General features: G+C 39.6%; 1 protein-coding gene across 2 annotated transcripts in view; it reads left to right on the forward strand.

The window, feature by feature from the left end:
• PKP2 (plakophilin 2) overlaps window positions 1–22,313 on the forward strand; it is an 88,007-nt gene that overhangs the window by 44,807 nt on the left and 20,887 nt on the right. For both annotated transcript variants that reach the window (XM_036019178.1, XM_028533025.2), the window contains exons 5-6: window positions 513–720; window positions 9,688–9,865. In XM_036019178.1, coding sequence (XP_035875071.1) covers window positions 513–720; window positions 9,688–9,865 — 386 coding nt within the window. The remainder of the gene's footprint in view (window positions 1–512; window positions 721–9,687; window positions 9,866–22,313) is intronic.

Here is a 22,313-nt window from a genome sequence, read left to right on the forward strand (position 1 = left end):
CCTTATATTTAGGTTAGTTTTCATTGCTGCTACAGTTACTGTGGCTAATGAATTTTTACTGCTACCATTGATGAAGGTGATTTCTGTGCAGTTTATTTATTGACTGTAAAGTTCTGTCCTAGAAAACTCATGCAATGTGGTGTTCTTCCATAAAACTTGCCTTACTCCTCAAGTTCCCAGTTCTCTTCGTCTTTATTGTGCTCAAGGCTCTTATCACTTAACTCTTTCTGTCCACTTAGCTATCCCTTACCCACTTTTTACCTCTTAACTTTTCCCTTCAATCTTTCATGGGTTTTCATTTTAACTTCCTAATTGATTGTAAGCTCCTCGATGAGAGATGCCTTACAGCAGCAGTATATCATACACCGTGAGTCTCAGGTTGTGCCGCACATAGTTGTTGACTGATGGGAGTTAATAATCAACTTTATCTCTTTATTCACATTCCATTGACTGTCTCCAATGTCACATCAACATTAATAAATATCTGAAATATGCATCCACTTCTTCCCCAGGTCAATCAGCTTCATGGCATCCCGAAGCTTCTGCAGCTCCTAAAAGTTCAGAATGAAGATGTTCAGAGAGCCGTGTGTGGGGCCCTGAGGAACTTGGTGTTTGAAGACAATGACAACAAAGTGGAGGTAGCTGAGCTCAACGGGGTACCTCGGCTGCTGCAGGTGCTGAAGCAAACCAGAGACCTGGAGACTAAAAAACAAATAACAGGTAGTGCTTATTTACTATTAAAGGCCTTACAGGGTGCACCCCAGCTGGATGTGTTATGTCTTCTGCTTTTTTTTAAAGTTTCCTGGAACAAATGATTCCTGGGTTCATTGTTATTTGACAGATGACTTTCAAGGAACACTGTCCCCTGCTGGTTAGGACCCCAGGTTTAAGTCAGGTTTAAATTCCTTTTCTTTTGAAGGGGGAGATTATTCGGAGGCTTTTGCTTAATGCTTTTAATTAGAAACTGTGTGCACCTTTGAGTACATGTCTTAAAAACAACTTATTGACAAGACAGAAGGAAATTTTGCATAAATTCAGTAACAGTGAACTTGATAAGTTTAAGAATCTGTGGAATTTCAGTATTGTCCAAGGTATCCAAAACATTCTGAAGAAACCAAACGGGAACCACACCCAATTCTTTTTACTATTTACTCAACACTCTATTCGCTAAATCAATACAAAGAAAGTACATTGGGGAGTCAAATTGTATCCCAGTGTAGAGGATCAGTCTGATCAAATTAGTCAAAATACCAGAAGCTCTATTTCCCAGTCCTTTCACCACCTGAACCCCTCAACATACCAGCTCCCTAGCCCACCTAGCCCTCTGTCCACCCCCCCTCAAAAACAGAGAAAAGAGAGAGTGAATGAATGTGTTTTCCAGTTCTGTACTTTATATTTCTGTTCAAATACTGGTATGAACAAATAAATATCTTGTTTCTGCCTAATGGATTAAAAATATGAACTAATAAGATAGAATTAAAGCAACAATTTTAGTGATCCTTGAAGCACAGAGGGAGGCCTAGTTTCATTTAAATGAGTGATGAGTAGGATCTAGGAGAACATGGTTGGTTCATTGATGTTGGGGCCCACCCTCCCAGCCACCACCATCAGCTCTCTGCTGTAGCTCCCTGCACGAATCACAGAGTGTAAGAAACATTCCTGAACACACTCATCAGTAGTATTGCCTTGAGGAAACTATAAATAGCTTCAGTGTCCCAGGTGATACACATACCTTTTAAATCTTAAGTATAAGCAGCATTGTTCCTTCTTGGACCCCTCCCCCACATACAGCCCCACTACACAGTGACCTTGGTGGCCCTGCCCTGGCTATACCTAAGGTTCTATCCCTTACTACATAACAAGTGCCAAGACAAAAAATATGGGCCAAATGAAAGAACAGGTCAAAACTTCAGAAAAAATAGAACTAAGCAATAAAGAGATAGCCAACCTATCAGATGCAGAGTTCAAAACACTGGTAATCAGGATGCTCACAGAATTCAACCAGAATAGAATGAAGAAACAATTTTTAAAAATGAGGAGAGGAACCTCCAGAACAACTTTAAAAGTTCCAACATTCATATCATAGGGGTACCTGAAGGAGAAGAGGAAGAGCCACAAATTGAAAACTCATTGGAAAAAATAATGAAGGAGAGCTTCTCCAATCTGGCAAAGGAAATAGACTTCCAGGAAGTCCAGGAAGCTCAGAGAGTCCCAAAGAAGTTGGACCCAAGGAAGCACACACCAAGGCACATCATAATTACATTACCCAAGATGAAAGATAAGAAGAGAATCTAAAAAAGCAGCAAGAGAAAAGGAGAGGGTTACCTACAAGGGAGTTCCCATAGGAATCTCAGCTGATTTCTTGCCTGCAAGAACCCTGCAAGAAACCTTGCAGGCAAGAAGGGGCTGGAAAGAAGTATTCCAAGTCATGAAAGGCAAGGACCTGCATCCAAGATTACTCTATCCAACAAAGCTATTTAGAATGGAAGGGCAAATAAAGTGCTTCCCGGGTAAGGTCAAGTTAAAGGAGTTCATCATCACTAAGCCCTTATTGTATGAAATGTTAAAGGGACTTATCTAAAATAAAGAAGATCAAAACTATGAGCAGTAAAATGCCAACAAACTCACAACTATCAACAACTGAACCTAAAAAAAAAAAAGATGAACTAAGCAAGCAACTAGAACAGGAACAGAATCAAAGAAATGGAGTCCACATGGAGGGTTATCAGCGGGGAGGGGGAAAGGGAGAGACGGGGAGAAGGTACAGGGAACAAGAAGCATAAATGGTAGGTACAAAATAGACAAGGGAAGTATAAGAATAGCATAGGAAATGGAGAAGCCAAAGAACTTAATATGTGTGGCCCACAGACATGAACTAAGGGTGGAGGGGGATGATGGTGGGAGATGGGGTACAGGGTGAAGGGAGTAAAGGGGGGAAAATGGGACAACTCTAATAGCATAATTAATAAAATGTGTTTTAAAAGTAATAAAATTTAAGTATAACAAAGCTTTAGGTTTTGAGATATTTTTAGGCATTAATGGATATTTAGTCTCAATTTTACATATGAAAAAACTAAAACCCAAAGAAATGAACCTTTTACTATATAAACTTTTTTAATGGTAATAGTTCATAGTGTTCTTACTTATTTAAAAAGGAGGTACTTCACAAATATGATTTTTAATTGAACATCTTGTGCCATGTCATCCTCACTTTATTATGTAAGTTTTTTTTTCTGTAAAAACTTTATATCCTCTCATTTTTACCTTAAAATATAAGATTTTTTTATCTTGGTATAATTTAATTTTGTAAAACCATCCAAAGAAAGGTTAGTAGCATGTGACCCTTCTGCTAGCATTCTGTCATGTCCCACAGTATAGTTCCTTTCGTGTTTCTGAATTGTATTAAAATACCTGCAGAAATGAAAAGGCATCTCACTCATTCATTCACTCAGCCGGCATTTCCAGGGCAGCCGGCATTTCCAGGGCAGCCTGCAAGTGCCATGCAGTGAAAATCACAGTCCAGAGAGGTCGTGGATTTTATTTTCCAGCTACCAAACCATGAACAATTATGTAATGGTTGACATTTTTAAAAAAGACATCTTATATTTAGATTAGAACCTAACATTTTCTTCATTAAAATATAGTAATGAACCACTAGAGAGAATCAGATTATGTTTTACAGTCAAAAACTTCATATAGGAGGTATGTTTCATTGTGGACCTTAAGAGAGGGATAGGCTTTGGACTGGTGTCTATAAAGAAGAATGAAGTTATCCCCAGCAAAGTGAACATCACTACTGGCAGAGCAAAGAAGCAGAAGGAAGCTACTTATCACTTAGAGGAAGCTTGGAGAAGGGCGATTGAGGCTAGGGTAATGTGGTTGCTGGAAAGTTTGGGAGGTTGTATGAGGTGGTATGGGTGTGTGTCAAGGAAGTAATCCATTGAACCAGGCTTCCTCTTCTTTTGTGTAAGCAATAGGAAGCAGGTCAGAGAACATTGTGTGGTATCGATGCCATAGAGACCACTAAATGGAGGCTAATTGTTCAAGACCCTGGATTTTCTAGTACAAAACAAACATTCCTACCAGAGGGTGTTCAATACATGTTAACTGATTTGACTTGATACTTGAATGTTGGATACAAATCCTTATAAATAACTTCCTTTAGCTCTATTAACAGAAAAGTTAAGTAAGTGCTTTCCTGGCCTTAAAAATAAGTTGTTGACTTAAATAGACATATTTATATCTTTGTTTAGAAATACAAAATGAGTAATCATATATGTGAATCTCTCCTTGTCTATTTCATAAACATCTTTTTATGGAGCCCCTTTTATGTGCTAGCCACTAAGTGTGGGCTTTTCATTTTTCATCTCGGTTCCTCCTGCCAGCTCCAAAAGGCTTTATTGATGAATTGTATATTGATCAATGTGAGGTATGGGGCAGGGAGTGAATTGTCCAAGGTTACTTACACAGCTAGGAAAGAATAAAGCCAAGATTTGAACTAGTTTTATCTGAGTGTTTTGCTGTATCAAAGTGGCTCCCACCTACATCTTGGGGCCAGGGGACCTTGTTTTTACTCATATTTGGGAAGGGGCTTGTCTTTGAGAATCTCAGAGCGGGGAGCTCTCTCTCACTTCTCTTTGACCCTCTCTCTCTCCTCGTTACTGTCTGGGTTCGGCCCTCTTCCTCTCTCTGGTCCGCTCTTGCCCTAGCCTCGTACCTAGCCCATGTGATTCAGTATTGCACATTCCCAGGCAGTCCACTACTCCACTAGTGATTTCTTTCTAAAAAGAAAATACTGTCTCTTTATGCCCCCCATTACTTGTAAGATAAAGTCTGCTCTGTGGATGTGGGCCTGGTGACCACGGGCAGCAGGGTCTCCTCTCCTACGCTTCCCTCCCAACTTCTAAAGTCCTAAAGGATCTGCTGGTCCGTTCATGTTTCCTTTCTGTCTCGGTATCTGTGCCACTGTTGTCTTGGACTGGAGTCCTCTTCCACACCTAGGGAACCTTCTCATCCTTCAATAGCTGTCTCAAATATCACTTTTCTCAAGTGTTTTCAAATGCCATTCCTCTAGTCTTTACTTTCAGCCTGTCCCCGCAGTTTTGAAGGGACTTCTCTGAACTACCTTTGCATCCTTTAATAATAGGTTGCCACATATTTCATGCCTGTCTGTTTATTGCAGTAACAACTGTGGTGCTCATGTAAGTTTCTGAACAACTGTGGATGTCTGACCAAGTATTAAAAAAAGAGACTTGTGGCCCGGAAATATTTAGATTATACACAAATAAAAGAATTGGATGTGTTTTCAGATAAGACCTTGATTTTTCTGCCCAAGTTATTAAAAGAACTGTGTGTGCGTCCGTGCGCGCATGGGCCTAAATTTAGGATCAGAGCTTTGTTTGTTGAAAAGAATGTCAAAACACTGATCTTTCTGGCATTTTCTGATTTTCTGTACCAGCCTAGGAGGGAAGGTCTTCCCTCTTTCAATGAAAAAGCTTCAGAATCAAAGCTTTCTCCCCCATCAGACTGTTCCTGCTCCCTTACCAGTGAGTGTGGTAGTGCACTGTGGAGTGGGAACAGTGCGTACTAGTCTCAGAGATTCATCTTCAAGGTCACTGAGTAATGGGCCCTGGCTGTAGTGTGCAGGGTCCACCTTGGATAAAAACAGGTGATAAGAATGAAGCAATAGATTCTTGTCCCTCTTCTGCATATCACAGAGGAAGAGCCAGGGGATGAACTACCAGTGAAATTTGTTGCAAATTCATATTAACCTTTGCATAGTGTATGAAAATATCCCTTATGTACTTTCTTTAAATAACTTTATACTGTGCTTTCTGTATTTGTAATGTACACAAGGTACCCTGGGTTTATTTATAACTTGGAATAAATGACCTTTATGATATGTGGTATTCCAGGTAACATTTATAAAATTTAGGTGAAAGGAGGAGTATATCCATGCAAAGGAGATTGTTAAAAAAAACCCTCATGCTTCATGATCACTTTGGAAAACAAGGTTAAAACCCCAGTTTTCTTTCTCCTCTACCTGCTCCCCCTTCTCCTGTACTAAAAATGAGGAATCATTTAATTATCAAATTTGTACATTTTGCTATCTAAGTGTCATGCAGACTTAGTTAAATAACTATACTTCTGGTCCTAGAGGGCAACATATTAACTAAAATGGGTTTTAATATCTGTAAGATCCCTTTACTAGTTAGGTAGCTATTTTTTTTTTTTTTTTGCAAATAGCACAGTTGGCGATAAATTTCTGGATAATTCAGTTGCCATTGTTGCTAATTATTCAAAGTATATCTCTTGCTAGAATCCAGTTCCTTCTCCTTTGGCTAAAATGAGAGCTTAGTGATAGAAAATTGCAGGCAGAGCAGCGGCAACAGAGAACCATAATTGAAATTTAGGCACTGTGAATAAATTGGCCAGAAGTTAGAGGTGAAACAAATGAAAACCTAAACTCTAAATATTATATCAGAGATTCTAGAATCAGATCCTTAAAAGGGACATCTACTCAGGGTCAGATAGTCCCATTAGTTTTGCAGTACCAGAAATAGGAATCTTTTTTTTTAGTTTTTATTTTTGAGAGGGACAGAGGAAGGGAGGGGAAGTGAGAGAGAGAGAGAGAAACATTGATCTGTTGATCCACTCATTTATGCATTCATTGGTTGACTCTTGCATGTGACCTGGCCAGGAATCAAACCCACAACCTCAATGCATCAGGATGATGCTCTAACCAACTGAGCTACCTGGCCAGGGTGGAAATCACTTTTAAAACATGAATTTCTGAAGGGAAAAAAAAACAAAACATGAATTTCTGGAATTCATCCTGAGGTACTGGCTAAGTCAGTGTGGAGTACGGCCCAGGAATATGCATGCAATTCTGAATTGCCAGTGGCTAATTTTATTTGGAAACTGCTAGTCTAGTCTAAAATTCTGGTTTCAGAATAAAACCTTCTTATCAATATTTTGGTAAAAGATGGGCTCATTTTTATCAGCTCCAGTGATAGAGCTGGGTCTTACAAGTAGACCTTTTCTGTTTTCTTCAGTGCTGTCGTAGAAGTTTATACATGCAGTGAGCCAAAATCTCCTTCCTGAAAATTTCCACTCATTGTTTCTCGTTTCACCTCCTATAATCACAGAAAATGATATTTAGTTGTTAAATTTGCATTTCTTTAGTTACTGGAGAACATGCTTTCCTATGTATATTAGACTCAAATATCTTTTGGCTTTGGAATAATTTTTCTACTAGTCATTGAATTTTTAATAATTTATAAGGATTCTGTGTATTAAGAGTATTAACTCTTTGTCTTATATTGTCATACATTTTTCCCCATTTGTATTTGGTCATTCATTGATGTTGTGTGTACATGTGTGAGGGTGTGTGTGTAAGTGTGTATAATCTTGACTTTCTAGGGAACATTTAAGCTCCTCCCTAGCTTGTGCCACACAGAAATTTGGCAAGTATGCTGTTTCTATATAACATCCTATGTTAAAGATTCAAAAATTATATATACTAAAACACTGCCAACCATAGAAATAATGTAGACATAATCATTGCATGTCAAGCTGTAAATAAAGAACATTGACTATTGAAGGAAAATTCCAGTCCCTTTGTTCAAATTAATCTCCTCTGGTTTTTATTGTAAGGTGTACTTTTCCTTTGAGAGCCCTGTGTGGTCTTTTATAACAGGGAAGTGTCATTATGCTTCACGCTTTTAAGCCCCTGGCAGGCAGAGACTCTTTTCTGATTGAATTTATTGGAGTGGCATTGGTTAATAAAATTATACAGGTTTCAGGTGTACAATTCTGCAACACATCATCTATACACTGTACTGTGTGTTCACCACCCCAAACCAAGTCTCCTTCCGACACCACAGGCAGAGTCGCTTAATTTGTTTGCTTATGTAGAACAGGAAGCTATTTTCCCTTTTCTCTCTTTTCTTTCTAACTTTCTTTTGTATCTTAGTAACCAGAACTCCACCTCAGATCTGCCTTTAATTGTTTTCAACCACCTTCGGAGTTTTACAGTTCCGGGGCCTCTGAGGTGAGGTGGGTGGAATGAAGTCATTGTGTTGCAAAACTGTGGCTGAGGGGCACTGCTGATGACTAACCCAAATGCTAGCTTGGTCAGGGAAAGACTTCCTCATGAGCCAGAATTCCAGTCCCTACAAGACACCAGACCCAGTGTCTCAGTGGCTAATGTAAGTTAAGTGTAGGCTGCGGTGGAAATTTGGGTTTAGAAATTAGCTATTTGTACACAGCCAAAGTAAACTGTTTAAGCACAAAAGACTGCATTAGACTTAGCATGTTCTAATTGATGGGCCAAATACAAGTATGGTTGAATAGCTACCACGCTTTAACTGTATTATTTCGTTAATTAAAGTTAGGAGAGATGATATCACCGCATAATCCAGCCAAGATCTCCATGTTTGCTTTTTCTTCATAAAGGAGACTGTCCTGCATACCTGTGCTTCCTCTTTCCGTTACACAGACAAAGCAGTAAAGTTAGCAAGCAGGAGGTATCGACTGGTGGTGGGAGAGTGAATAGGAAGAAAATGAAGATCCCTTCTTTCTGTTCCCCCTCTCTCCTTTCCCGGATGCTAACGAGTTAGAAAAACTCACTGAGGAATGAAGGATGGCCAAGCAGCTTTATGCTGCTGAGTCACTGCAATGAATAGCAAGCAATAGGTGTGTAGTCCTTCCACGGAAGCAGAAGTATTTGAACGAAAAATTTGTAAGTAACAAATCCTAAATGTACTCGTGTATACCATTTTGTATTTTTTTCTCGGTACCCAGCTTCAGCCTGCCTCACAGATGACCTGGAAAGTGTACAGTATCCTGTTATCTTAATTTTTTTCTGAGCTGGCTTATATACCCTTTCTCTCTGGTGGGGGGCGGGGGCAGAGTTCAAAAGGCAAGGGAAAGTTAAGTGAGCAGATGTGGTTCCAGCTTTAGACCAATGCTTAGGCCATCAAATTGGCACATAGATAAAATACTTTGTCTCTCCTTCAGTGCTGAACTATGAGAAATGCATGAGGTAACCAGCATACATTCCACGAGGACATTAAATCTGTCACTCGGTAGGAGTCAATAAGTAGTAATTGGTGCTGTTAATCAGCCTGCTGTTGACAGGAAAAGCACAGTTGGAGGCTTGCTGCAAGCCCTTCCTGCGATTATTAGGAGGCAAATGTCAAGTGGAAGTTGCAGGTAGTCGGGAGCAGGAGGCAGAGGGAGGTGCATTTCTTTCAGGCATCTAAGCGGGCAAAAAAAAATAGGACCCTTCAAAAAAGTTGAAGTCTTAGTTACAACAGGGTCATTTCAAGCCTCCCAGCTAGTGAGCTCAAAAATGGTTCTCTCAGTGCTCAGCTTTATGGCGGGGGCTTAAGAGAAACAGCAATAAATGTCTAAGGGTTTCTGGCTTTCATTGACATTCCTGATGAATTTAAACCTGCATAGTTTTTATATGGTCATCTCTCTTCCCCTCCCCCTTATCTATTTTTTACTTGCTCTTATGGATCAGCTTCCATTACCATCTAATTAGCTATAAAGAAGCTTTTTCTGTTGGAAAAGGGGCTGCCTCCCCAGCCCACCTTTTTTTTTTTAATAACTAGCCACAGCCCTGGCTGTCACCGGCCATTGCAGCAGTCCTCTGACCCACCGGTACTGTTTTAATTCCAGGTTTGCTGTGGAACTTGTCCTCCAGTGACAAACTCAAGAATCTCATGATAACAGAAGCCTTGCTTATCCTGACCGAAAACATCATCATCCCCTATTCGGGGTGGCCAGAGGGAGACTACCCCAAAGCAAACGGTGTGCTGGATTTTGACATATTCTACAATGTCACGGGATGCCTAAGGTAATTGCACACTGTACTCCGCCTCCTCAATACTGCATTCATGTCTGTCTAAAACTGTACCTCATTGTCTTGAGATGTTGTGGAAATTATAAACATCCTTCTAACTACTAGAACCATGATGCAGAGATAATGAGAAAGGTTCAAGTATCAATAGAGTATTGTTTCCAGACATGATTGATTTTAGAAGCTACCCATAATAGAGAGAAGGTGTCCATTGCAGCAGAGAACCCAAATAACCTAATCTCAACACCTAGGAGTCCATGTGGACTGGCCTCCCTCCTCTCACAGGGGTTATGCTTCATGCTATTTTTAACTTACAAAAATCTAATTTAATGATGAGGTTAAAAAATTTCTTGAACCAGTGTTTTTATTATTTTCATTTTTTTATTGAGGGATAATTGGCATACATTGATTTTGGGTGTGTACCGTAGTGATTCGTGACTGTGTATATACTGTGAAATGATCACCACGATAAGTCTAGTTAGCATCCATCGCCATACATGGTTAACAAATGTTTTTTGTTGTGATGAGAACTTTGAAGATTTACTCACAGTTACAACTATAGTTGCCATGCTGTACATTACATCCCCTGAACTTATTTCTTTTATAACTTGAAGTTCATATCTGCATCTTTTGACTCTCTTCAACAACTCTGTCAACACCCTGCCCTGCCCCCGTCCCCACAGCCCTCTTCTCACGTCTGCCAATCACCAGTCTGTTCTGTGTATCTACGATTTCGGTTTGCTTGGTGTTTTAGATTCTATGAGATCATACGTTGTTTGCCTTCCTCTGCTTGACTTATTTCACTTAGCACAGTGCCCTCAAGGTCCTTCCATGTTGTCAAAAAAGGCAGAATTTTCTTTATCTTTTTATGACTGAGTAATATTCCATTGTGCACATGTATACCACATTTTCTTTATCCATTTATCCATCGGTGAACACTTAGGTTGTTGCTGTAGCTTGACCATTGTGAATAATGCTGCAATGAACATGGGGTTCATCTATTTTTTGAGTGTTTTCATTTCCTTCAGATAAATACCCAGAAGTGGAATTGCTGCATCATTTGGCAGTTCTAAGTTTAATGATCTGAGGAACCTCCATACCATGTGCTATAGTGGCTGCCCCAGCTTCGTTTCTGCCAACAGTGCACAAAGGTTCCCTTTTCTCCACATCCTTGCAACACTTACCTGTTCACGTTTTGATGACAGCCATTCTAACAAGTGTGAGGTGATACCTCATTGTGGTTTCGATGTCCATTTCCCTGATTAGTGATGTTGAGCATCTTTTCATGTACGTGTTGGCCATCTGTACATCTTTGGGAAAATGTCCATTGTGATTTTCTGTCCCTTTTTTAATTGGACTATTTGTTTTTTGCTATTGATATCTTACATTTTATATGTTAACCCTTTATCAGATATACAATTTGCAAACTTTTCTTCCATTCAGTAAATTGCCTTTTCATTTTCTTGATGGTTTCCCTTGCTGTGCAGAAGTTTTTTAATTTGATGTAGTTTCCCTTGTTTGTATTTTGTTGCTGTTGCCTTTAATTTTTTTAAAGATTTTATTTATTTATTTTTATAGAGAGAAGGGAGGGAGGGAGAGAGAGAAACACCAATGTGCGGCTGCTGGGGGTCACAGCCTGCAACCCAGGCATGTACCCTGACTGGGAATCGAAACTGCGACACTTTGGTTCGCAGCCCATGCTCAATCCACTGAGCTACACCATCCAGGGCTTGTTGTCTTTAATTTTGATGTCAAATCTAAAAAATCATCTCCAAGACCAATCAGTGTCAGAGAGCTTACTGCCTGTATTTTCTTCTAGGAGTTTTATCATTATTAGTCTTTAAATCACTTTGAATTCATTTTTGCATATGGAGTAAAATGTTGGTCACTTTTGTTCTTCTGTATGTGGTTGACCACTTTTCCCAGCACTGCCTATTGAAGAGACTTTTCTTTCCCCATTGTGTATGTTTGACTCCTTGTTGTAAATCAATTGACCGTATATTGGTGGTTTTATTTCTAGGTTCTCTATTCTGTTCTATTTATCTTTGTGTCTGGTTTTATGCCAATACCCATACTTCTTAAAAAAATATCATACTGTTTTAATTAATATAACTTTATTATATGGTTTGAAATCAGAAAGCATGATGCCTACAGTTGTTCTTTCTTAAGACTGTTTTGGCTGTTTGGGGTCTTTTGTAGTTCCATACAAATTACAAATTTTTTTTTCCTGTGAAAAATGCAATTGGAATTTTTTTAAAGATTTTATTTACTTTTAAAGAGAGGGGAAAGGAGGGAAAAAGAGAGAGAGAAACATCAATGTGAGAGAGAAACATCCATCAGTTGCTTCTCATACACACCCCCAGCTGGAGACAAACCCACAACTTAGGCACGTTCCCTGACTGGGAATTGAACCAGCAACCTTTCACTTTGCAGGACAATGCCCAACCAACTGATCCATTGGAATTTTGATATGGATTGCATTGAACCTGTAGATTGCTTTAGGTAGTGTGGACTGTTTAACAGTATTAGTTGTTCCAATCCCCAAGTGTAGAATACCTTTCCATTTATGTGTTTCTTATTCAATGCCTTATAGCTTTCACTTCTTCATTTAAATTTATTCCTGTGTGTTTTTAAATAGCTATAAAGCAACATTGCCTAAAGTGACAGAATGTCTTGCCATAAAAATAGCTACAAAGAAGTGAGTTTAATCAGCATTTCTAAATATTAGGATGAAAAATGCTTGAAATGTTTTTATTTTCCCTTGGGCTGTCAGATACCAACTAAATCAAGAAGAAACAGAAACACATGTAGAAGGAAGAAAAAATGACAGTCTTAACTTCTCTAGGATCATATGTATCGAGCTTTCTCATAATTGAAAATAATCAGTGCCCTTTATGTCTAAGGACTAAAAGAAATCAGAGGATATAATCAAAATTGGGCAGCTCTAAAGAAGTCAAGTTGTATTCTGCCTTTCGATCTTTTTTTCTAGTTACAGTTTTTCTTTTCTTTCTTTTTTGTTTGAGGGAACCTGGGTGTTAACTGAGGGAATTTATTATGGTAAGATGTTGCTCTTATTTCCAGCCACACAGTAATGCACATCAGATGCACTTTTGTATAATACATTATGTTAGCTTCTGAGAGCTTCACAAAGATAAATTAGAAAGTCCTCAGGAACTTGTACCTAGCCGGGGACGCTGATGAGACAGCGATCCGGAATATTGCTGCAGTGGAACGTGTTAGAGCTCTGGTTTTCAGAGGGGGGCCCCCAGGGCAGCAGCATCAGAGTCACCACACTTGTAATTCTTGGGTGAATTCCAAGCCCAGAGCTACTGAATCAGAAGCTCTCGGGGTGAGGCCCAGCAGTCCACTGCTATGGTAACAAGCCCCCAGGTGATTCTGATGTACTGCTGGTGTCTAAGGTCCAAGCGCAGTGCTGCAGGAATGCAGGACAAAGGGCCATTCATGCCCTCCAAATGAGATAAGAAGACACTGAAGAAGAGGCGCCAGGTGAGCCAGGCCTTGGTGGACTATTTAAATAGTCACAAATTCTCTAAGGAGAAGGACTGAATTCTTGAACAGCGAAAGAGGTGCGTAAATGGTCTCCCTCAAATTCATCTTCTGTGCAGTCCATGGGGACTGCTCTTTTAATGCACTTTTGAGCTTTTCAAAAATCTTAAGACATTTTGTATTTTAAAAGTTCTCTGTAGCTCCTATTGCCTTACCGTATACAGCAGAGTTCTTAACTGTGGCAGGTGTACCAGTCAGGGTTACTTCAATAGAAAATGGCAGGTGCTCAACTCAAACTCACTAGTGCCAAGTTGGGATTTTTTTTAAGATTTTATTTATTTATTTTTAGAGAGAGAGAGAGAGGGAGGGAGGGAGGGAGAGAAACATCAATGTGCGGTTGCTGGGGGCCGTGGCTTACAACCCAAGCATGTGCCCTAACTGGGAATTGAACCTGCAATGCTTTGGTTCGCAACCCGCACTCAATCCACTGAGCTACGCCAGCCAGGGTGGGATTTTTTTTTAAATCTCATCTTTGTTTGCTGTTCTCCTGCACGTTATGCTCATTCTTAACAAAGGCAGACAAGCATTTGCAGTTTTAAAATCTTTAATCTGTAACCCCTAGCAGGGTTTCTGGCTCATAGTATGCAAGTATAAAGTATATGAAGGAAAAGAATAAATGAATGAGTGAGCAAATGGAGATGTATGACAAATTAGGTGAATGATCAAGTCTGGCAAGAGTATCAAATTTGTGATGTACAGTAATCAAACAGAAGTTGGAAACACAGGCTGAGGCCAGACTGTTGGGGCCCTCAAGGTCATGTTAAGGAGTTCATTATGGTCTCCTGTCAGCAATATTAGCTAGTGTGGGGAGGATAAGAATATAGTAAGTTCAAGGTGAAGACAAATAATTATATCAACAGGAAAGGTATGTTGAGAAGGTAAAAATCTCTTCTTAACTCCACACGTGTGACATCATGTTGGCAGCTCGAAATCAGCCATGGTGGAGTATTTATACCACAGAAAGTGGCAAACCCTCTAAGTCAGAAATGTCCCTGCTTCCCTGCCCCCAGAAAGCTGGTTGTTAAACATTTATCAGTACACTGCAGGCACTGGGTTTCCATTAGTTAATTATTTTAACAGCAAAATGTGGATAGTTAAGGATATAGGCATATTTTTCCATATACATCCCTTTTCAAAAAAAAAAAAAAACAAGTCCTTTGTTTTCTTGGAAGGTACTATAAAGCTTCAGCATCATCCTCTCTCTTTTTTTTTAGTGAAGAAAACCTAAAATACCTCATTTTATTAAAAATTGTTTTCATTTACTTGGGGCAAGAAGTCTAACAGTTAAAATAATTTGATAATTTATTGCAGTCAGTAGGATACTCTTCCAGATATTTCAGATTTCAAAGGACTTCTGTGACAATCATGGAGTCGTAAATTACCAAAAAAGCACTAGCTGCCTCTTTTGAATGTACACCTCTCCCACGCACACTCTCCTTGTGAGCCCCTGCTTTTCTATTTCTGATGAGTAACTGCTTGGGAATTGGTGTGACATGGCTGTCAAGTGCGTGCGCTCTACCTCACTGACTGTCACACTTGGAAAACCTTTGATTGCATGTGCCATAAATAAAACCAGTGGTTGTTAAAGGTATGTCCAAAATTTCTACCAAACATTTATTATTGTCGATTCTTCCATATCATTCTCATGGCTTCATTCTTCCCTTTTCTTTTCTCCCTTCTTTCTTTCTCTTCCCTAAGTATTCTCTTAAAGAAGAGGTAGAAATGCCCTGGCTGGGTGGCTCAGTTGGGTGGAGCGTCCTCCTGTGCACCAAAAGGTTGTGGGTTCCATCCTCAGTCGGGGCTGGTACCCAGGTCAGGGTGTGTATGGGAGGCAACCAATCCGTGCTTCTCTCTAACATCGATGTTTCTCTCTGTCTCCCCTCCTCTCCTTCTCTCCCCCATCCTCTCTTTCTAAAATCAATAAATATATCTTCTGGTGAGGATTATAAAAAGAAGAAAAAGAAAGTGGAAACAATTTAGAGGTCAGAAATCAATGTGCCTCCAGGGGACTGGCAGGCACTTAAATGGACAGACCATGACCACCAGACCAAGCCCCCACCAGGCCATGGGGAATGGTGGGGGCTTTCAAACCAGACAGGGGGAAAAAAGTGCTTATCCCCAAAGAGCAGTGAGATTCAAGGTTCTGAAAACACTTCGGGCCAAACACAAAAACATCTAGGCAGCCTGTGATAGTGGTCTATTCTTCAGTTGAAGAAATTAAGTGCCAGTGACTCTTCCACAAATATAGAAATTTGAGAAAGGCAACTAGTCCAGCCCTCTTGGGATTTTACCACTTGGTCTGTTTTTCCTCTTGTTCTTATCCCTCCCTCTCACTGTCTCTTGAGTGCCTGTTATATCCAAAGCACTTTTTAAGCTACTGAAATTCCTTTGCCCTGAAGGAACTCTAGGGTTAGTGGGAGAGATAGGCACCTGAAGGGATAATCATATTACATTGGGTAACATAAAAGAAGTGTGAAAGGACTTAGGGAAGCATTGAATTGCTTAACTAAAGCTGCCCAGGAGTTTTGGTGGGAAGATGTTGACTTGGGAGTCACACTTACGGAGCTCTTAGAGAATTGGGTAGGTATTTGAATGTTTCTCTCATTCCCTAGCTCCTCGTTCTGTTAGCATCAGCCCTGTCATTTTTCAATAACGGTCATATTGAGAGAGGATTATAAAACTGCTGCCTTAATCTTCTCACCACAATATGACTAACAACTGTTCCTGCCTTATAAAAACTACCCCAGAATTTGCCATTATGTTTAGGGTAATAGGAAAAAATGATCAAACTATAGAGTGCATTACAAAACATACTGCTTTTTCTTATTTACATTGTGCACCTATGTATGCCAGTTAAAGAGGAAAAGCAATTGGTCATACGTGTTTTCCTACAACTGACTTAACCTTCGCTTTTCCCCACATGTGTCATGGTATGGTAAATGTGTTTTGATAAATGTGTAACAGTTATATGTACTAAAATTTTTAATTGTCTTAAAAGAAATTTTCACTGTTGCGTATCACTATAAACCTAGCTGGGGGAGGGGGGGTAGGTAATACTCAGAAGAATCAAACTTACCTTTAAAAAGAAAAGCTACATTCCTAATTAACCATGGAGTTAGCAGAATTTCCCCATGTAAAATTGTAATGTTTTTAATTACATCTGTCTGCTCCACAAATGTTGTTATTATACTGAATTTCACTTTTTTATGCTGATCTGGATATCAAACTTCAGAACTTTCCTGAATGTGCATTTTCTTAATTATCCATTTTAATTCTATTTCCTTTTGCTCATCCATCTGTTATTTTGAATACTCATGACAGAAAAGGATTTTTTTGTTTGTTTAGCCTTGTACATAATCCTAAATTACTATTTAGCTAATTTAAAAGATACTTAATATAATGAGGGTCTAATTCCCCTAATATCAAAAATTTTTTTCTTTCTGTAAGGATATAGACCTGAGATCGAGAATTTGCTTGCTTACAATATTTGTAGTTATTTACCTTTGATAAATTATGTAACGTGAAACTAAGCTGACAGTGTAAACCTGATAGAAGTATTTACATAGTTCAGCCTGGAGAGTGACTCTTCAGAAATGCAAAGACAATTGAATCATCAGCTTCAATTTCAGTTGCATGGTTATTTAAACCCTTTATATTTGATATATAAACATAAATAGTGGAATTGGCAATGTTTCTAGTAATGTTACACTGTAAGTCATAACCTCATTTTATAAATTAGGTATTTTACATATACAAATGTGGTTTAATGAATTAAATTATTTTGTAAATGTCTCTAAGTAAATTTAAGGCAATACTTAAATGGGTAAATAAGATCTTCATTTTTAACAATGATGTTTCTATAAGCTAAGGCTCAAGGGTTTTAGGTCATTATTTTGAAATCTCTCAACAATAATTAAATTAGTGAAGCAAACAAATCAAATAATCAGCCCTGGCTGGAGTGTCTCAGTGCATTGAGCATCTTCCTGCAAAGCCAAAGGTCACAGGTTCAATTCCCAGACAGGACACATGCCTGGGGTGTGGACCAGGTCCCCAGTAGGGGAGGCAACCACACATTGATGTTTCTCTCCCTCTTTCCCTCCTTCCCCCTCTCTAAAAACAAATAAATAATACATTAAAAAAAAACTTATACTTTGCAGAAAATACATGGCATTTCTGTTTCCTAAAGAAACTATTGTTAACTATCAGTCCATAAATATTGACTGCCTAGTTTGGGCCTGGGATAATTATTTTAAAAAATACATGAATAGGGAAAATATGGAGGAAGAAGAATCAGCAAAAGAGACCAAAGAATTATTTTTATTATATTGAGACAGCTGTACTTGTTTGACTTTCTTCATCAGTTAGTTTCTGCGTTGTCTTGAACAGAAAGAGAAACTCCCAAGAATGACTTTGTCAGCAATTTTTAAGTTTTTTCATGTTTAAAAATAATTGTGTGTAGCTTACAATTTAAGATAGTATTTTATTGACTTCCGGCAAGATGGAGTCATAGGTGGATACACCGTACCTCCACGCACAACCAAGATTAGAACAACAACAATTTAGAGGCAGAATAACACCCAGAACTGACAGAGAATTTATCTGAATGGAAGTCAGGCAGCCAAGAAGTTGAAGTAGACCCGTTCATCCAGACCGGTAGCGGGGAGCGGAGAGGAGCAGCCGGGCGCGGGTCGCGGCTGAGGAGAGCGGAGAACAGTGGGCACATAAGGCAACCGGGAGCGTGTGGGGCATCCGGGGCGCACTGGATCGCAGCGAGCGGCAGCTGGTGGACCCAGTGAGGTGGCGATTGTGGACCAGGGACAGCACACAGCCCAGGATCCCAGGATCCCCAGGGATGGAGGTCCCAGGAGATCAGAGCTACCGCCATTCTTCCCTCCTGCCCCTGCCACCACATACAACGTCACAATCTAGTGACTGGGGTGCCTGGCCCCGGTGAACACCTAAGGCTCCGCCCCTCACCATAACAGGAGTGACTGGACACAAAAAAAAAAAAAAAAGGAGAGGGAGAGAGAGATATGTCTCAAACAGAAAAACATATCAATGCCCCAGGGCTCATCCTTTTGAGTGACCAAAAGATAGCCAATCTATCAGATGCATAGTTCAAAACACTGGTGATCAGGAAGCTCTACAGAATTGGTTGATTTTGGGCACAAATTACATGAAAAAATGCAGGTTATCATAAAAGAGGTGAAAGAAGATGCATAGAGAACCAATGGTGATGGGAAGGAAAATGGGACTCAAAACAATAGAGTGGACCAGAAGGAAGAAAAAAAAAAAAAACCAACAGGAAAGAATGAAGAAATAAGAATTCAAAAAAACAAGGAGAAGCTTAGGAACCTCCAGGACATCTTTAAACGTTCCAACATCTGAATTATAGGGGCACCAGAAGGGGAAGAGGAAAAGCAACAGATTGAACACGTATTTAAACAAACAATAAAGGAGAACTTCCCCATTCTGGCAATAGACTTCCAGGAAATCCAGGAAGCTCAGAGAGCCCCAAAGAAGTTGGACCCAAGAAGAAACACACCAAGGCACATCATAATTACATTGGCCAAGGTAAAAATGAAGGAGAGAATTCTAGAAGCAGCAAGAGATAAGGGGACAGTAACCTACAAAGGAGTTCCCATCAGGCTGTCAGCTGATTTCTCAAAAGAGACCAGACCTTACAGGCAAGAAGGGGCTGGAAATATTCCAAGTCATGAAAGACAAGGACCTATATCCCAGATTACTCTATCCAGCAAAGCTTTCATTTAGAATGGAAGGGCAGATAAAGTGCTTCTCAGATAAGGTCAAGTTAAAGGAGTTCATCATCACCAAGCCCTTATTATATGAAATGTTAAAGGGACTTATCTAAGAAAAGACGATAAAGAAAAAACATGTATAGTAAAAGGACAGCAAACTCACAATTATTAACAACTACACCTAAAGCAAAACCAAAAGAAACTAAGCAAACAACTAGAACAGGAACAGAACCACGGAAATGGAGGTCACATGGAGGGTTAGCAACAGGGGAGTGGGAGGAGGAGAGAGGGGAAAAGGTACAGAGAATAAGTAGCATAGATGGTAGGTTGAAAATAGATAGGGGGAGGGTAAGAATAGTATGGGAAATGTAGAAGCTAAAGAATTTTAAGTATGACACATGGACATGACTAAAGGGGGGGATATGGGTGGGAGAGGGTGTACAGGGTGGAGGGGAGTGAAGGGAGGAAAATGGGACAACTGTAATAGCATAATCAATAAAATATATTAAAAAATAAAAAACTTGCCAACTCACTGCTAAATTTTTTTAAAAAGACAGTATTTTATTAACTATATCTTATGACACTGAAACTCTTTTTTTTAAAAAAAAAAAAAAAAAAAAACCCAAAAGCTATCATCATAGTCAGAACTACTATTAAAATTTTTTAATCCATCATTAGTTAAAAAACGAGTGATTTGACATGTTCAGGTAAAGCTGCTGATGACTTTCTTGCTGTCCTGTGGTGAGAATCTGTCCCTGTCGTGAGGTGCAGGCCACTGCACTGCTCTGCTCCAGGTCTGCAGCATCTCCATCAGTTCTGGTCTGGTAACTAGACACCTCCTTTAGTGGTCAAGAATGTCCACTCCAGTTCCAGGGGCTTCTGCACACATTTTAGAAACTCATTTGCTGTTTATAATTTTTTTGAAGTGGAATTTGGCACTCTACCTTGAACAGCCTGCTCAATCAAGGGGAAATGACTGTTGCCTACCAACCAGACGATTACTGGCTGCATCGACTACTCAGAACACTTTTGGAAGACCCAAAAAATGCAGAAAAGCAGAACTAAAGGATTTCAAGGATAGATTTTCTCCTTTACGTTCTGGTTTCTTGATGTGTAACAGATGCTGACATATCTTTGTTCAGTTAATGTTCCTTGTCCTGGAAGGAACAAAACGTGTAGGTTGTAGAGCTTTGTTCTGTCTCCCACTGTTGCTTCTGTTCGCAGATACAACAGTTGACTTTGGCTGTTGTCTGCGGATACCCTCAGGATCTGATGTTGACTTCAGAATAACAGACAAGCCCTTCTTTGGGCAGAGACTTTCCTTGCTCCACCAGTTCAAATGAGGCTCCTCTTTTGTTCTGTGCAACCACTGCTGCTTTCTCTGGGTTAATCACAGACAAGGCCCAACTGTCTGAGACATATCAGCTGAGAGTTAAATGAGAGCCCAGACCTAAATCTCAAATAACAAGAGGAAGAAGGATGCCTCCTTATCAGCCAGTGTCTTATCAAGTGCCTCTTGAGTCTTAGAATGGACTCACCAAGTCTTTATGGACTGGTACTACTGCACCATTTACAACACAGGATATCAGGAAGCCTAAGATTGTGGGTGAACAGGAAGATGCACCCACAGTTTTTAAAAACCTATTGAGGTGATCACTGTCTCAATGTCCTGGTTAGAACTTTAAGACTGGCCCCATAGGCAGCAGGTCTTGAATACGATGCACACATGTATACATATTGCATATTAGTAAGAAACTGCCCCATTATCTGCAGAAATGGTTCCATTAAAAAAAATCTTTGCCTCTTAGAGTGACTTATTTTGTTGGCAAAATGTCTTGAAAAGATGCACTCCAACTCTATTATTGTCTGCTATTTTCATGTCCTGGAAATAATTACACCCTTTCACTTTAAACATTTCATATCAACACATCATTTTGCCAGGCCAGCTGGCCATCCTCTGAGTTTGGGCTCTCAGTGCTGGTGAGCTGGCTGACCGACAACACACCTGCCCGTAGCCAGGCACACTCAGCCCTTTTGTGGAAGCGCCAGTAAAGTCCTGTTAGAAGCAGATAATTCTGATTTTAAACAGAGTTACAGGTCAGGATTCTGAATGAGATTTTAGCAAGCCTTATTGTCAGGAATTTTGTGAAAATTACAGAGCATGGTATTTGTAAAACTCCTGCAATAGTGTCTAGTACACACTGAAATTGCAGCTACTTTTATCATTTGACATTGTTCATCCTTTGGTGTGCTATATGAGATTTAAGGTTTAGTCACACTGTCCTTAATCTCAACAAAGACATACCATTCTTTCTTTTAATTCTAGTAAGGCCCAGAGTGTCTGATTCTCTTTTGTCCTTTTCATTGTGACTTCCAGGAACGAGTGAGATTGGGGCGGGGGGGGGGGGGGGGGGGGGGGGGGGGGGGGGGTCTTGAATCACTGATTTGCTTTCAGATAAAACACCTGAATCCTAAGTACACAAAGTTTTGTTCAGAGATGTACAGAGTTCAGAGTCTGTTTTTCCCATCACTTACAAGTCATATTACCAGAGAAATTCTCCTTAATATCAAACACAAGATACAGTTCAAGCTGGTATGCCCTCCTTCAGGCCCAGCAGAGGTGAAGAGCTCCAAAATAATTCTGCCTTTATCTGAAAAGTTGTTTTATCTTCTCCACCTCTTCTTCCTGGGGCGGAGGGTGGCAGGGAGAAGAGGGAGGAGGGACGAAAACAAACTCTTAATTCCCAGCCTAAGGACCTGGTTTTAAAATTTAAACTTCAGAATGCGATAGTTTTAGAATGCAATACAGTTTTAGTTTCCTAAAAGGTACCCACATATTTACTCAGATTCCTTTTGGCTTATACCAGCCTAAAAAACTCGTCATGTAATCTAATTCAAACAGTAGTGACTAAGTTAAACATTTCCAGTATATTCATTGATAACTCTAATAATATTTATCGAGTAACTACTCTGTTTGCTCCTCCTCTTTTACGTTTCAACAAGATAATTGTTTTGATATATTTTGTTCATAGTTTTGAGATATTTTTCCATATTAAGCCTCTATTGGGCTATACATAGCAAACAATTATAGGTAAATATTTCTCAGGATTCGGAAGATG

The sequence above is a fragment of the Phyllostomus discolor genome, chromosome 2 (genome assembly GCF_004126475.2).
Source record: "Phyllostomus discolor isolate MPI-MPIP mPhyDis1 chromosome 2, mPhyDis1.pri.v3, whole genome shotgun sequence".
Classification (NCBI taxonomy): domain Eukaryota; kingdom Metazoa; phylum Chordata; class Mammalia; order Chiroptera; family Phyllostomidae; genus Phyllostomus; species Phyllostomus discolor.